Source organism: Trachemys scripta, chromosome 2, assembly GCF_013100865.1.
Source record: "Trachemys scripta elegans isolate TJP31775 chromosome 2, CAS_Tse_1.0, whole genome shotgun sequence".
NCBI classification, from domain to species: domain Eukaryota; kingdom Metazoa; phylum Chordata; order Testudines; family Emydidae; genus Trachemys; species Trachemys scripta.
In genome coordinates, this window is record NC_048299.1 from 186,902,182 (window position 1) to 186,920,097 (window position 17,916).

At 42.4% G+C, this 17,916-nt stretch overlaps 1 protein-coding gene across 11 annotated transcripts in view; it reads left to right on the forward strand.

Moving 5' to 3' along the window:
• The first annotated feature begins 6,699 nt into the window (after positions 1–6,699).
• NETO1 (neuropilin and tolloid like 1) overlaps positions 6,700–17,916 on the forward strand; it is an 88,504-nt gene continuing 77,287 nt past the window's right edge. For 6 of the 11 annotated variants that reach the window (XR_004644688.1, XR_004644687.1, XR_004644689.1 and 3 more), the window contains exons 1-3: positions 6,700–8,256; positions 14,889–14,942; positions 17,515–17,655. Coding sequence is in view for 8 of the 11 variants with exons in the window: in XM_034762526.1 (XP_034618417.1) it covers positions 8,229–8,256; positions 14,889–14,942; positions 17,515–17,655 (223 nt within the window). In the remaining 3 variants the exon portion in view is untranslated. The remainder of the gene's footprint in view (positions 8,257–14,888; positions 14,943–17,514; positions 17,656–17,916) is intronic. The other 5 variants (XM_034762523.1, XM_034762522.1, XM_034762524.1 and 2 more) reach the window with 3 other exon arrangements.

The following is a 17,916-nucleotide window of genomic DNA, read 5'->3' on the forward strand; positions in this document are numbered from 1 at the left end:
GAGAAGGGCGACTAAGATGATCAGAGGAATGGAAAACCTGTCGTATGAAAAGAGATTATAGGAGCTTGGGTTGTTTAGTCTGACAAAGCGAAGGCTGAGGGGGGATATGATTGCTATCTTCAAATATATCAGAGGGGGTAATACAAGGGAGGGAGAGGAATTATTCCAGCTTAGTACTAATGTGGACACGAGAACGAATGGATACAAACTGTCCGGGGGGAAGTTCAGGCTTGAAATTAGACGAAGGTTTCTGACCGTCAGAGGGGTGAAATATTGGAACGGCCTTCCGAGGGAAACGGTGGGGGCGACGGACCTGTCTGGTTTTAAGATTAAGTTGGATAAGTTTATGGAGGGAATGGTTTAATGGTAAAACATAGTAGCCAAGGAAAACCAAGCAATGGTACATGAATAGCATAATGGCCAACAAGGGTCAGGCTAGAGACTCTTGCCTATATGCTCGGGGTATTACTGATCGCCATATTTGGGGTCGGGAAGGAATTTTCCTCCAGGGTAGATTGGCTGAGCCTCTGGAGGTTTTTCGCCTTCCTCCGCAGCATGAGGCAGGGATCACTAGCAGGAGGGTCTCAGCCGATTGAAGTCACTAAAACACAGGATTGGGGACTTCAACGGCAGAGTCCAGGGAAGGGTCTTGCGGCCTGCAGCATGCAGGGGGTCAGACCAGATGATCATAATGGTCCCTTCTGACCTTAAAGTCTATGAGTCTATGAGTCTATGAATAGTAAGCACAGTTGGATCAAGTATGTAGTAAGTTATTAAAATATGGACATGTGATGCTGCATAAAATACAATATCCTGTAAATAATGTTAGTCTTTAAAACTTATATAGTTAGGCCATAAGTCAATTAATCAACCTTAATGGACCAAGACCCATTGAAAACATTTTTCATTCACATCTCAAAGACAGATAGACAAAAGAGTACTCTGTCTAGTTACTGCAAATACTACACTCTGTAGTTAAATGTGTATTATAGAAGCATATTCTCTTCTCTGCCAGACTCCTGCTTGGCATTCCCCAACTCCAGGCGGTAGGGGACAGCAGGCCCAGAGGTGGCACACTTACCCCCAGCTGGGACTTCTCCTATTTCATGGGAATTCTCTTTTGGCTATATTTGGCCAATTCCCAGACACTTTACATCTCCTAAAAAACAAGGAAAGGGGACAGATTTTAATAGAGAATCCAGACCACAATTTCCTTCTTCCAGTTTTGTTCTTTATAATTTTGCTAAATACGTTGCTTTTGATACTTTCCTCAGTTGGTCTCATCCCAGATGTGACTTTTTAAAAAAGTTTGAGCAAAATGTATGCAGGAGCTCATTTTCATATATGCCTTTTGGAGTTATGCAAATATGAAAATGAGCTCCTCCAGTATGTTCTGCTTTGTTATATCTTCATATTTGAACTGATGTAACTCATAAATAGATGGAAATATAATTTTCAGTGCTTGTTTTAAAGTCCTCATTGCAGAAGGTAAGAACAATTCCAGTCACAGGCACTGACTCCATGGGTGCTCCGGGGCTGGAGCACCCACAGGGAAAAATTGTTCTGCACCCACCGGCAGCCAAGCTCCCCGCCCCTCTCCAGCTCACCTCACCCTCCTCCCCTGAGCGCGCCGCGTCCCCGCTTCTCCTCCCAGCGCTTGCTGCCATGAAACAGCTGTTTCACGGCTTAACAAGCTGTGGGAAGGAGTGGGGAGAAGCGGGAATACGGTGCACTCAGGGGAGGAGGCAGGGAAGAGGTGGGGCTGGGCGGGGATTTGGGGAAGGAGTCCAATAGGGGAAGGGAGGGGGCAGAGTTGGGGCAGGGGAGGTGGGACAGGGGCAAGGGGTGGTCGAGCACCCACCTGAGAAGTTGGTGCCTATGATTCCAGTATGAATAAAATTAAATCTAATTTTTGCACATTAGGGTTTGTGTGCATGTGCTACACTTACGTTAGTGCTGTTTAGTAAAGTGAAGCTTTACAGATTAAGATGCCTTTGTTAAGGATGTCTCAGATTAGGGGCACCATAGATCTGAAACTCAAGAACCAGTGAGTTGTGTTATGGATTGATTGTGTCACTGTTTCATCATAAGGTTGTGATTAACTGCTCTGTGCTTCAATTTGGGAAGTAACAATAGTTATTTTCCTACCTTAAAGAGATGATGTGAGGATGTTTGAAAATATTAATTTTCATCTATCATACTCCAGGAAAGTGGAGGCAGGAGATTTAAGCATAAAGTTATTACAAAGATGTTGGAGAAGCAGTTATCAGTAACGTAGTACTTGATACTATAAATGATGCAGCATTTTATGTTTTTATGAAATTACATAATAGAACAATCAGAAGGGAACACACACACATTTGACCTTGCATTGTACAATACAATTAGTTTCTACCCAAATTTCTTTATTAAAGATTGGTTACATGTTAACTACCATGGTTAAAGGGTCCCCCATAATTGGAATATGAAGATCTAAATCTACTGACTCTTCATCAAAAACAAACACTGCTGTATGTTGATCCCACATTCAGCAGAACTTTTCTACCCTGTTAATGATAGAAGGCTGGTGGTGATTGAACATCTAACATAGTGAATGTCAGTGAAAATGAGATAGAATCAGAGGCTAAAATAGGAAAAGAACAAGTTAAAAATTATTTAGACAAGTTAGATGTCTTCATGTCACCAGGGCCTGATTAAATGCATCCTCAATACTCAAGGAGCTGACTGAGGCAATATCTGAGCCATTAGTGATTATCTTTGAAAAGTCATGGAAGACGGGAGAGATTCCAGATGATTGGAAAAGGGAAAATATATTTGCCCATCTATCAAAAGGGAAATAGGGACAACCCGGGAAATTACAGAACAGTCAGCTTAACTTCTGTACCCAGAAAGATAATGGAACAAATAATTAAGCAATCAATTTGCAAACATCTAGAAGATAATAAGATGATAAGTAACAGTCAGCATGGATTTGTTAAGAACAAATCATGTCAAACCAACCTGATAGCTTTCTTTGACAGGGTAACAAGCCTTGGAGATGGGGGGAAGCTTTTGATACTGTATCACATGACCTTCTCGTAAACAAACTAGGGAAATGCAACCTAGATGGAGCTACTGCAAAACTGGTTGGAAAACCATTCCCAGAGAGTAATTATCAGTGGTTCACAGTCATGCTGGAAGAGCATAACGAATGGGGTACAGCAGGGATCAGTTCTATTCAATATCTTCATCAATGATTTAGATAATGATATAGAGAGGACACTTATAAAGTTTGCGGATGATACCAAGATGGGAGGGGTTGTAAATGCTTTGGAGGACAGGATTAAAATTCAAAATGATCTGAACCAACTGGAGAAATGGTCTGAAGTAAATAGGATGAAATTCAATAAGGACAAATGCAAAGTACTTCATTTATGAAGGAACAATCAGTTGCACGCATACAAAATGGGAAATGACTGCTTAGGAAGGAGTACTGTGGTAAAGGATCTGGGGGCCATAGTGGACCACAAGCTAAATATGAGTCAACAGTGTAATACTGTTGCTAAAAAAGTGAACATCATTCTGGGATGTATTAGCAAGAGTGTTGTAAGCAAGACACGAGAAATAATTCTTCTGCTCTACTCCGTGTTGATTAGGCCTCAACTGGAGTATTGTGTCCACATTTCAGGAAAGATGTGGACAAATTGGAGAAAGTCCAGAGGAGAACAACAAAAATGATTAAAGGTCTAGAAAACATGACCTATGAGGGAAGACTGAAAAAATTGGGTTTGTTTTTTCTGGAAAAGAGAAGACTGAGAGCGGAGATGATAACAGTTTTCAAGTAGATAAGAGGTTGTTACAAGGAGGAGGGAGGAAAAAAATGTTCTCATTAACCTCCGAGGATAGGACAAGAATCAATGGGCTTAAATTGTAGCAAGGGCAGTTTAGACTCATCATTAGGAAAAACTACCTATCAGAGTAGTTAAGCATGGGAATAAATTGCCTAGGGCGGTCATGAAATCTCCATCATTGGAGATTTTTAAGAACAGGTTAGAGAAACACCTGCCAAGGATGGTCTAGATAAAACTTAGTCTTGCCATGAGTGCAGGGGACTGGACTAGATGACCTCTCGAAGTCTCTTCCAGTCCTATGATTCTGTGTTTAGGGTGGGGAAGTGCCATTATGTGTGGCTCCTTCACTCAGGCTTTTTGACAGTAATTATCACACTGCTCACCCCATTTGGCTTGATAGGCTGTCCAGACAGAGGCCAATATAAATACATTAGGCATTTATTATGTAAACTATTTACCTGTATAAATAAAAGCTTGTGTAATGAAAGGTTATGCTAGCCCAGTAAAGTTACCACATTCCTTAAACTGATTATGTACATATACATAATAGGTTTTGCAACTATAATCTGCAAAATGTTAGATAAAACATACATCCACCCAAGAGAGGAAATTAAAAGGTGAAGATTACTGTAGTGGCTCGAGGTTTACATCTTTCAAGGCTATCTAAAAAGAATCTACTCCAGCAGAAACTGATTTGTGGCTAGCTTCTAATTATGACACTTCCACATATACTTTTTCCTCTAACAGCTTCAATTTTTCTAAATCTATTTGTAGAAACATACTACTTCTTTTATTGTACCATCTAACCTAATTGCAGAATTCCTGAAATGAAAATACTACTATAAGATAGTCCATTGATTTAGTTGGGGATTGGTCCTGGTTTTAGCAGGGGGTTGGACTAGATGACCTCCTGAGGTCCCTTCCAATCCTGATATTCTATGATTCATAGTAGTTGAGGGATACTATGACTGTCACTTCATTGCTGTTAATTTCCAAAACCCAGCTATTCTGAACAGTGTTCTGGCTAAAATGAACACATGCCATTCTGTATTTGTTCTGTGCCTTCCCCCTAAAGGTTCCTTGGGAGCAGAGACCTGTTACTTTTTTCTCACACTTCACTGCATCCAAACCAGGTGCTATATAAACAATAATATTGTGATAGTGCTCTCAAATTAAACAGTTTCACAGATCAAGAAGCTAAGGGAGCTTTAAACCAACCAACACCTGTGTGGCAAAATAAAGAATGCATCTAGCAAGAAGTAGAATATGGAAGCTTAGCGTTGTAAAATGTGACACAGCACATTTTCCCAGAACAGCAAAATCAGCTGTTTTGTGTCTACTTGTACCTTAACCTTTTGTAAGTAATTATAGCTTGAAACTTAGCCATATGGATGTCTGCATTGCCCTGCTGGAGATGCGGCCAATCTGCTTATAAACAACCTTATTACAGTTTGTTTCCAAGCCCTCCCTTTTCAATTGCTCTACATGTTGCTTGTCTAAGAAAGCAAGACTCTGCTTATCTGCATGATGGAAGTTGATCCTCAGCTGACTCGCAAATACACCGCAGATTAGGTTCTTTCTGACTGAGGAGGGAGAGCGAGCAGACAGTGCGAGTGTTGCCAATTTATTAAGAGTAACAACTGCCTTCTTGATTTTTGCCTCTAGTAAGATGAGTAACAGAAAAACCTAGTGAGTATCAGGTGAACAGTCTCCTTGCCAGTCTTGTTTCCTCTGTATTCCTTAATACGAGTAGTTCGCTGCTGTGTCCTCCTCACCCAGCAGGATTTTAAAATACATAGTCAGGCAAAATGGATGGATTGATGTGCGAATCCCATCAGCCAAGATTACTTCACACTCTTCTTGTGTATGGAGCTGGAGCTGACAGACTGCATATTTAACTCTCTATGGCAGATACTTTCCTAGCTCCAGATTACACAGCAGAGGATCCACGGGACAATTGGAAAAAATGAAAGGGGAAAAGAGGATCGTTGATAAATCCAGCTGGTTTGCTGTAAAATCAAGTTTCTTGTTATTCACCTTTTGGGCTTAACAGCTATGCGATTCAATGGTGTCCTAAAGGTAATACAGAGACCTGCTTTACTAAAAAGATATGTATTTTTTTAAAGGACCCAAGTCAGTATATCACGCATCAGCACCTGATAATCTATTTACCCTGCAACGTGTGCGGCCATTTAAGGACAATTAACTCTTCACGATCACGCATTAGTCATGACACTACAGAGGTTGCATTAAAGCCTCCCCAGAAAAACTGGGAGGCAACTGATTTGGGGAAATAGCCACCCACGTTCTTCTGCAAGGCTGCTCGCAAAACAGAAGTGCAAAATCAATCTTCATGGGGCATTTTAGAAGCACCAGCAAATTTGCATCGGTTGGAGACATAACGACGTTTACATTTAATTAATATTAATGATCTCTCTCCCCATTCCACTCCAAAGCCGACCCTCAATCTGTTTAGTTATTGTCTCTCTATCCCCTTTCCCTCAAGGCAGGGGGTGAACACTTTTCTCTTTGCAGATGGCATGAGTGTGAGGTACGGAAATTAGGGGCTTTTGCTTTTTGCATTCGGTCTATTTTTCTTTTGGCAGCCTGGAAAAGAGGGTTGGGGTTTTCTGTCTGATCCTGGCTATACTGTGGTCAGGACCTTCCCTCTCCAGCAGCCTGTTCATCTCCCTCTTCCTCACCCCAAGCCCAGAGGGAGAAAGGAGGAGGCGATACACGCTCTCTTTCCATGCCTCAGCTTCGTTGGTGCAGCAGGCGTGGGAGCAACAGGACCAGGGGTGGGAACACCCCATCATCCTTTCTCACTTCGGGCAAACACCGCTGTTCTTTCTCTTTTGCATTGCCCCCCCCGCGCCTCCCCCTTTGTTCCCTCCTCCATTTCCTCCTGCGCGGGTGTCTTGAGGGTGCCAGGGAGGAGGCAAAGGGTGCAGACTGGAGGACCCTGTGTAGAAGGAGCTGGTGTTGCTGACTTAGCCCAGGACTGCTGCGGTGGGAGCTCCCCGCTGCTGGCAGGACCAGGAGCGGGGGAGGAGACTGCAGCTCCTTTCCTCCTCTTCCCTTGCGTTTACATTTCTTTCTTTCCACCTTCCTTAGTCGTCCTCTTCTCCTCTAGATTTTCTCCTTCTCTCCCTCCTTTTCCCCAGTATTCCTCTGCTGCCTGTGTTTGGGCTGAGAGCTGGCTGGGGAGGGCGCTAAAAGAGGGGGAAGAGTGGGGGTGAAAGATTTCCCTGCCTGTCGGGGGGTTGATTGGAAGAGGCGATCGTATCTGCAGCCGAAGGATTAACAGCTAAACTTTTATTGCAGCCTCTGTGCTGTGTGTGTAAGTAAATGGGGGAAGTCTCCGCTCAAAGAGGGAACGTGTCTTGTTTCCTTTTGACAGATGCAGTTGGTGGGGTGGGGAACAATGAACATTTTCTTTAGGACATAAAGTGAAGGAGGAAAAAACTCTCCTCTCCTCCCCCCCCTCAAGAATCTACAGCATACTCCTCCCCCCAGCCGTGAAATGAACGGAAGAATCTCCGGGATTTTCTTCTGCTCTTCGCCCTGGACTATAGGAGTGAGGGGATCTCTCTCTACGTACATCCATCTCTCTATCTCTCCATCCATCTCCGGGAGGATTTGAGGCGGTGCAATGTGCTTTCAGCCGCTTGCTGCCGCTGCCTGATACCATGCAACACGCAGAGAGAGGGTTTTGCAAAAATGGATTTGTTCGATTTTAAAGGATTTCTTCTCTAATAAGGATTGCATTGCCCACAAATATGACTAAATCTCCTGTTTGGTAAATCTTCCTGCCCCCTCCCCTTCGGGCTCCCTCCCTCCACCCCTTCAGAGGAGCAAGCCCAGGGAGCTGATGACGGACCCATTAATCCTTCCTTCAATGCATCAAAAGAACCCAAAGGTCTGGGAAACGTTGGGCTTGAAATCCTACAGGAAATGCTTCGACCGGCTTTTGGTTTTGTATGAAACTGGTGATTAGGGGGGAGGGGTTGTGCGAGCGAACCCCCTACTCATTTGCCCCTGCCTCTTTCCTGGCCCCTTTTGATGTGCTCTTTGCCAGGTGCTTGTCCTCCGGTCTCTCTCTCTCTGGCCCGTCGCCGCCAGTTATGCAGACTCTCTGTCGTACTCGGCGCCTGCTGCTTTTGATATGATTCAAAGATGAGGGTGTTGATGATGATCGCTCTGGTGTGATGGGGTTGAGACGGCGGTGATTGTTTGGAGGCGAGGAGGAGAGAAAGGAAGGGCTGCTACTGCTGCTACTACCCTTCGCTGTGTGTGTGGGCTTCAATTTTCCTACTCCATCCTCTCCCCACCACTGGAAGTCCTCCCGTATCTAAATGGAATTAGTGGAGATCGAAGCCCCTTGTGTAAGGAACAGACATGATCCATGGGCGCAGTTTGTTTCACAGTAAGTATCTTTCCTGAAGCTGCTCTGCTTCGCGGGGCAACTATTTTTCCTTCTTCCAACAGCACAGGTGGAGACATTGTAGGACGGTTAAAACTGGGAGGCTCCCAGCTTCAAGGCGTGGGTTTAAACTTTCTCCCCCCCCCCCCTCCGCCCTCAATGCAGTATAATTGAAAGAGGTGCAAGAAAGACGTAGATATAGCCTGGCGTTTGCAGTGACACATGCACTCGTTTATTGAGTTTGTGGTGATAGTAGGGAGGACTGAGTATACCTGTAATTATATAGAGAGATAGTAGCTTTCAAAGTAACCAGTGGCGGTGCAAAACTAGCCACAAAAGGGTGCTGTAGGAACTGATAGGTATTACAGGATATACCACCTGTCACTATTTCAGTCTTGATTGAGATCTCCTTGCGTGTGGGATTTTAACCAGGGTTAACCCTGAGGCTTGGGTTTGAACCCTCAAATGACAGACCCGAGGGATCTTCAAACACGGAGCTAAATTCTGCTCTCCTCCTAAATCACGTCGACGTTAATCCAGAATAGCTCCACTGATTTCAGTGGCAGTACTCCGGATTCTCGCCGGTGTCACAGAGATCTATGTTTGGCCCATGGTAATCAAAATAATTAAACACAATGTGGAGGATTAAAGGATAGTTTCAGTCACAACTCGGAGTTTACTCCCCCCCCCCCCCACCCCCCATCAGACCCTTAAATGCGATTTTCAGTGTTAGGGACGGTTTATTCTGGATGCTAATCTATGTTCTCTATTGATTTGGGAATCATCAATGGGAAGGAATCAAAAGCCCTGGTGACTTGCTCTTGGTTCTGAATCTCTTCTAACGCTGCAGCGTTCTCCATCCAAAATCTGCTAATCTTTAGCAGGAGAGCATGTTACTCTTGTAGAGCATCGTTACGTGAATGCTGTAAGTTGCGCACTGACAATGGTACGCGTTCCGTAATAATAACCTGTCCAGATAGGAATAGTAAGGGGCGCGAGGAGATGTACTCGCTGAACAGGACCTGTGTAAAACAAACAAAAGCCTCAGTACCGAGGCCATTTGAAACACGAGTTCTTGTGTGGAAAATATCAGTGAGGCCTATTGCACAGTATGACTTTGGGTGGTCCGGAAAGTGTCATTTTTCTACCCTCCCCCCAAGATAAGAGAAGGTGTGAAGGGTTGGTGGTTTAAACTGAAGCCTCTGGAACAGTACTCTGAAACAATATCCATTGCTAACTCGTAAAATAGCAATAATATTTTTTAGAACTTGTTTTCAAAATTCTTTACTGGGTTAGACCTTACATGTCAAGTTACATTCTCCAGCAACTGTTATGGCCAAATGATAAACCTCTTCAAATATTGATGTATAATGGAAATATGCACAGGTCCATAATCAGAGGAGCACTAATAAGCCTAATTACAATTAGACTAGATGATGAGGAATGGGGGAAGAGGGGAGATCAACAAGAAATTAGGTGAGATCCTGATTTTTAAAAATCCCCAAACCTACATGATTGCTGATATTGTTGTCTTCCTTTCAGCAAAACTCCCTGACTAGCAGTTTTGCCTGAGTAAAGATTGCAGGATCAGGCTCTTCTTTTGGCTTAAAAAAATATGGGAAATATTGTGTTTGTCCTGCAATAAGAGGTGGGGAAAAGGGGAAGGAATCAGTTTATTGCAAAATATTGTGTTTGTAATCCAGTAAATTTAACCCATTGACAGATAAGCATATTCATCTTGAGAAGTTTCTCCACTGGTTAACGTTCTTCTGCTTGACAGAAATATATTATTGAGTCTTTGCCTTGAAGTTTTAAGGGGTATGTTTCCATAATTCTTTAAGCACTGAAGAAAGAAGTGGGTTTTGTGGCAATCTAAGTATTTTTTGTGATGTTGGCTTTAAAGCCCCCAATCCAAATTACTCTACTAAAAGTAAAGGGAACAAGTATTTCACTTGAACAGTACAGCTGTGTTGGATACAGTGTATCAGGATTAAGCAGAGTCTCCTTAAGCTTTTCTTGTTTTTTATTATATTTTATTCCAAGTTTATTCTTTACTGTTTGTTGTCAATACCATCATGCCAAGTGGTAAGCATAGCTCTCCATTTTGGAGCAATGTAGGTAAGTGAATTAAAAAGCATTGTTTCTAGTGGTTAGAACTGAAAGCTGGGATTTAAGTGACCTGGGTTCTCCACTCATCTTTGCTACAACGTCACTGGGACCTGGGACCCTTCGCCTGGCTTCTCTGTGCCTCAGTTCCTACATCTGTAGAGCAGGGATGTTAATATTTAAGTGTGTTGAGGTCCTCCAATAGAAGGTGCTATATAAGGATAAGGTGGTGTTTGTTAATTTTCTAATAAGCAGTGTCTTCTGAGAGAGCTAAAAGGTTTACTAGTTTAGGGGGTTGGGTGAAGAGCATACTCCCTCTCCATTGACTCATCAATGATTCCCATTCTCTTTGCAGAGCATAGGTCTTTCAAATGCTATTTTATTTACATTTAGAAAATGCGCAGCTCCAGAGTCTCAAAATATATACACTTAGAATTAAAATAGTAATAAATAAATAACTTATAAACTGTCGCAGAAGAAAAGACATTTACACATGTGCCATTCAACCTCACTCTCAGGCAATATGCGATCTTCGCTCCAGGAAAGCCAGGGGAAACAGGGACACCCTATAGCATGACCTGGACTTCACCATATCTGGGTTCTGGCAGATAGAGGGAGGGAAATATTAAGGAGTTGGGTCCCCTCACATCAATACCCTGCTAGCAGATTCCTCCCATTTTATCCATGGACCTATTGGCTTGAGTACCTTAGATTGCAATTGCCATGGATTCATGAGGACAGAAAGAGCCTTTGCCATTAGCTTCATATTGTAAGTCTAAACCAACATCTTACACTATCCATAAATTAGCTGGCAACCAATGGAGATGTGCTTCCTGCATGGAACACAGCTTTAGTGAATGAGCAGCTGCATTTCACACTAGCTCCGCATTCTGAGGGGTTTGAACATGTAGTACATGTACAACATGTTGCAGTAAGGCCATGGATGACTGGAGAGATCCATATCTGAAAAGCTGCAATTTTCTTGCTAAATTAAGAATGCTTTACACCATTTGCAACTTCTACCTGAATATCCAGTAGCAACTGGGGATCCAACAAGACAGTTGTGGTGGATATGCTCCCAGTGGATTGCGTTTTTCATCACTTCAGTCTTCCTTTGTTTGAGACTAAACTTTGCCACAAACCTCTGCAAGGCTCGGGTCGGAAGACCTAGAAATACAGGTCTGGGTGTCATCAGGATACTGAAAGCACCACAGACTATATTTTCTCTCCAACTGTCCTAATGGTTTCATTTACACATTGAGCACAAAATGTGACAAAACAGAAAACAGTGTGGAACTCTGTATGAAAGGGTTATTGATGTAGATGGCAATTTCCCAGTGTTATCAGGACAAAAAGGAAGGAAGCTATTCAAAAGCAACCTTATTTAGATTTACTGTGACCCATGAATATATCAAAACATTCTCATGGTCAGCAGTATCAATGACAGCTGATAGATCTAAAATGATCAGGATGAATACTCAATCTTCATTAATAACCAGGAGACAAACCTGTACAGTCTTTGTATGATGCCCAGGCTGAAAAAACGGAAGATGGGGAATCTGGGGAACTACAGACGGGTCAGCCTCACCTCAGATCCTGGAAAAATCAGGGAGCAGGTCCTCAAGGAATCCATTTTGAAGCACTTGGAGGAGAGGAAGGTGATCAGGAACAGTCAATGAGGATTCACCAAGGGCAAGTCATGCCTTACTAACCTAATTGCCTTCTATGATGAGATGACTGGCTCTGTGGGTATGAGGAAAGCAGTGGACACGATATATCTTGACTTTAGCAAAGCTTTTGATATGGTCTCCCACAGTATTCTTGCAAGTAAGTTAAAGTATGGATTGGATAAATAGGCTAAAACATGGATAGAAAACTTGCTAGATCTTCGGGCTCAATGGATAGTGATCAACGGCTTGATGTCTAGTTGGCAGCCAGTATCAAGCGGAGTGCCACAGGGGTCTGTCCTGGGGCCAGTTTTGTTCAACATCTTCATTAATGATCTAGATGATCGGATGAATTGCACCCTCAGCAAGTTCACAGATGACACTAAGCTGGGGGAAGAGGTAGATTCGCTCCGGACCCTGTCCCTACACTCCAGTGTCCTAGACAAATTGGAAGATTGGGCCAAAAGAAATCTGATGAGGTTCAACAAGGAGAAGTGCAGAGTCCTGCACTTAGGATGGAAGAATTCCATGCAGTGCTAACGTCTGGGGACTGACTGGCTAAGTGACAGTTCTGCAGAAAAGGACCTGGGGATTACAGTGGATGAGAAGCTGGATGTGTTGCCAAGAAGGCTAACGGCTTATTGGGCTGCATTAGTAGGAGCGTTGCCAGCAGATCGAGGGAAGTGACTATTCCCCTCTATTCCGCACTGGTGAGGACACATCTGGAGTATTGTCCAGTTTTAGGGACCCCCACTACAGAAGGGAGGTGGACAAATTGGAGAGAGTCCAGGAAAGGGCAACAGAAATGATTAGGGGGCTGGGGCACATGACTTATGAGGAAAGGCTGAGGGAACTGGGCTTATTTAGTCTGTAGAAGAGAACAGTGAGGGGGGATTTGATAGCAGCCTTCAACTATCTGAAGGGGGGTTCCAAGGAGGATGAACTAGGCCAGGGATTGGCAACCTTTGGCATGTGGCCCGCCAGGCTAAACACTCTGGTGGGCCGGGCCGGTTTGTTTACCTGTCATGTCCGCAGGTTTGGCCGATTGCGACTCCCACTGGCCAAGGTTCGCCACTCCAGGCTAATGGGGGCAGCGGGAAGCGGCGGCCAGCACAACCCTCGGCCTGCGCCATTTCTCGCCGCCCCCATCGGCCTGAGACGGTGACCCGCGGCCAGTGGGAGCCGCGATCAGCTGAACCTGTGGACACAGCAGGTAAACAAACTGGCCTGCCCCTCCAGGGTGCTTACCCTGGCGAGCAGCGTGCCAAAGGTTGACGATCCCTGAGCTACGCTGTTCTCAGTGGTGGCAGATAACAGAACAAGGAGCAACAGTCTCAAGTTGCAGTTGGGGAAGTCTAGGTTGGATATTAGGAAAAACTATTTCACTAGGAGAGTGGGGAAGCACTGGAATGGGTTACCTAGGGAAGCAGTGGAATCTCTATCCTTAGAGGTGTTTAAGGCCAGGCTCAACAAAGTCCTGGCTGCGAGGATTTAGTTGGGATTGGTCCTGCTTTGAGCAGGGGGTTGGACTAGATGACCTCCTGAGGTCTCTTCCAACCATAATCTTCTATGATTCTATGAATACCGAATGGACTAGGGTGGAAAAGACCTGAGCATAACAGGTACTGCTGAAGCTGTTCTCTACTCAGTTGTAGAGTCACGATCCCCCCAAGATGATCCAAGACAAGGTGATAACTATAGAAACTGTCAATATCAAGAGATGATTTCTTGAGCAAAGGTCTAACAATCACCTTTAAAGAAACTGTCCCTTGCTTTTCTGAAGAGAGACAGTGTTTCTGACAATGGCCACAGTATCTCCTTACTAGCCTTCTCCAGTCTAAAGTGCCATGAATTTAACTCCTAGTCTGCAACTTCTAGAAACTCAGGAAGCATCAGCAGCTTGAACTGAAGCAAAAAAGACTTTGTTGGTTTTCACCAGATTTGATCTGCCGCTATGGATGCAGATATTTTGGTCCAGATTCAGCTAATTTTATCAGCAAAAGAAGTTGCAAATTCTCACAGCAAGAAACAATTGCCTCAGTAAGAAAATTCAAATAAACCAGATCTACCATTTTCCCCCTCCACTCCCCTCCCCCCCCACACACAAACACACACACTCAGAACAGTTCCTGTAAGTGGGACTTTACGGATGCTTTTGGTCGTGATGTGAAAAAAAAATTTCTCCTTCTTGCACAACCACATTAGTTTTCAAAAGTTCTTTATGCATGGCTGGCCTTAGGGAAAATGGCACGCAGTGGGACCTTGTCTTTTGGCATCCCCAGGCCCTGATACCTCCCCATTGCATTGAGCTCCCTTCCATGGCCTCACACTCCAGGCCTGCCCCATTCCTTGCCTCTTGACCACAGTGCCCTGGGCAGTCATCAATGTTGTCCACCGTAAGGCCAAACCTGTCTATGCCACAACAAAGCAGATTTGAAATGAGACTTGTGCAACAACCCTTTATAGCAGTCTTTCTTCTCACTGTGTTTGTAGTAGTCACTTGCCTTTTTATTGAATCCCAAAACATGAACATACAAAAAAAAGTAAATATTGGCAGTCCAGTGTCTTATTTGAAGATTGAAAAGGGGGGGTGGGGAGAAGGAGGGGGAACCCAAATATTGGGAAATGTCTTTTAAACTACATATTTAATCTTTACCTAGACACTTTTATCAGGATAAATACACTTTTATACTTTTAAATTGTAAATAGACATATTATTAAAATGTTGTAATGCTACCACAAAACAGTCTGTTTTTGTACTGTGGATATCTTTAAATTGTATTATCTTGAGACAGATTGTTCCAGTTGCTTTAATTGCAGGCAGTAACCTCATGTTGTACCCAATATATTTTTGTCTTTCAGTTGTAGCAAGTCTAATCATCCTACATCTGTCTGGGGCAACAAAAAAAGGAACAGGTATGTTATGTTATTTATGGGGTATAGTCTCAATTTCTGGATACCTGTTTAGATATTTAAATATTTCATAGTGTACTTGTATGTATTTTTTGCATCAATAAAGTGAACTGATGAAAATTCAAATAAAAATTATTTTATAAATTTGCAAATTGCAAGAGCAGGCACAGGGTCATCTAATGCTATGGGAGGTTATTCTGAGTAAGGACTAGCATTGTCGATTAATCATAGTTAACTCACGCGATTAACTCAAAAAAATTTATCACAATTAAAAAAAAATGTTTTTCTACATTTTTCAAATATTTTTATGCTGAATACAAAGTGTACCAGTACTCACTTTATGTTATCAGAGGGATAGCTGTGTTAGTCTGTATCCACAAAAACACAAATCAGACATCAGGAATAGTAACCTACAAAAGCAAGTAGGAGAACACTTCAATCTCCCTGGACACTCAATAGCAGATTTAAAAGTAGCCATCCTTCAACAAAAAAACTTCAAAAACAGACTTCAAAGAGAAACTGCAGAGCTACAATTCATTTGCAAATTTAACACCATTAATTTAGGCTTGACTAGGGATTGGGAGTGGCTGGCTCTCACTACAAAAGCAATTTTCCCCTCTTAATATTGACACCTCCTCATCAATTATTGGGAGTGGACCACATCCATCCTGACTGAATTGGCCTTGTCAATACTGATTCTTCACTTGTAAGGTAACTCCCTTCTCTTCATGTGCCAGTATATTTATGCCTGTATCTGTAATTTTCACTGCATGCATCTGAAGAAGTGGGCTTTTTACCCACAAAAGCTTAGGCCCAAATAAATCTGTTAGTCTTTAAGGTGCCACTTTATATTATGTTAATTACAAATATTTGCACTGTAAAAATGATAAAAGAAATAATATTTTTCAATTCATCTCATACAAATACTGTAGTGCAATCTCTTTATCATGAAAGTGCAATTTACAAAGGTAGATTTTTTTTTTGTTTGTTACTGCACTCAAAAGCAAAAATATGTAAAACTTTAGCGCCTGCAAGTCCACTCGGTCCTACTTCTTGTTCAGCCAATTGCTCAGACAAACAAGTTTTTTTACATTTTCAGGAGATAATTCTGCCTACTTCTTGTTTACAGTCTCACCTGAAAATGAGAACAGATGTTTGCATGGAACTCTTATAGCAGGCATTGCAAGGTATTTATGTGCCAGATATGCTAAACTTTTGTATGCCTCTTCATGCTTTAGCCACCATTCCAGAGGACATGCTTCCATGCTGATAGTGCTTGTTAAAAAAAATTAATGTGTTAATTAAATTTGTGACTGTACTCCTTGAGGGAGAATTGTATGTCTCCTCCTCTGTGTTTTACCTACATTCTGCCATATATTTCATGTGAGAGCAGTCTCGGATGATGACTCAGCACACTTTCACTGCAGATTTGACAAAACTCAAAGAAGGTACCAATGTGAGATTTCTAAAGATCTAAGAATCTGAAGTGTCTTCCAAAATCTGATCAGGATGGGGTGTGAAGCATGCTTTCAGAAGTCTTAAAAGAGCAACACTCCATTGCAGAAACTACAAAACCCAAACCACCAAAAAAGAAAATCAGCCCTCTGCTGGTGGCATCTGACTGAGATGATGGAAAATGAACATGTGTTGGTCTGCACTGCTTTGGATAGTTATTAAGCAGAACCCATCATCAGTATGGACACGTCCTCTGGAATGGTGGTTGAAGTATGAAGGGACATGTGAATTGTTAGCGCATCTGGCATGTAAATATCTTGCAACACTGGCTACAACAGTGCCATGTGAACACCTGTTCTCATTTTCAGGAGACAGCAGAAACAAGAAGCAGGCAGCATTATCTAGGGTGACCAGATGTCCTGATTTTATAGGGACAGTTCTGATATTTGGGACTTTTTCTTATAAAGGCACCTATTACTCCCCCACCCCCTGTCCCAATTTTTCACATTTGCTATCTGGTCACCCTAGTATTATCTCCTGCAAATGTAATCAAACTTGTTTGTCTGAGTGATTGGCTGAACAAGAAGTAGGTCTGAGTGGACTTGTTGGCTCTAAAGTTTTACATTGTTTTATTTCTGAATGCAGTTATTTCTTGTACATAATTCTACATTCGAAAGTTCAACTTTTATGATAGAGATATTGCACTACTGTACTTGTATTAGATGAATTGAAAATACTATTTCTTTTATTTTTACAATGCAAATATTTATAATAAAAAAGAAAGTGATCACTGTACACTTTGCATTATGTGTTTGTAATTGAAATCAATATATTTGAAAATGTGGAAAACATCCAAAATATTTATATAAATAGTATTCTATTATTGTTTAAGAATGCAATTAATCATGATTAATTTTTTAATTGTTTGACAGCCTAGTAAGGACTATCCATTCAAGCCCTGGAGCCCAACCCTGTTCCCACTGAAGTCAATGGTCAAACTCCCATTGGCTTCAATGTTGTAAGCAGGTTTAGGCCCTTAATAGGAACTTATTACCTTAAATAGTTTATAAGTGTACTAAATACTTTGTGTGATGTGATTCTCCCCCTCCCCCATTTTAAGCAGAAAAGCAAACCACTTCAGAAGGGCAGAAACCAGTGCAGTGTGGAACTTGGACAAAATATGCAGAAGGAGGCATCTTCACTTCTCCCAATTACCCCAACAAGTATCCTCCTGACAGAGAGTGCATCTACATTATAGAAGGTGACCAGCAAGTGACTCCCATTCTTCTGAGATTAACTGGGTTTTTGACAAATAATGTCTTTCATCTCATATGTTTCTGGGAATTTGTGTATGATAATTCTAAACATTGGAAAATATGTTTGATAGTTTGGTCAATTGGGAGAAAAGATTTAGAGAAGCAATTCCTTGACATCTTAAATGATTGCTTTGTGGGAAAGGTACTTGTAGTGCGCACAAGTGAAGTCTTGACTAAATCTGAAGCAACACACGGTTATCTATGGA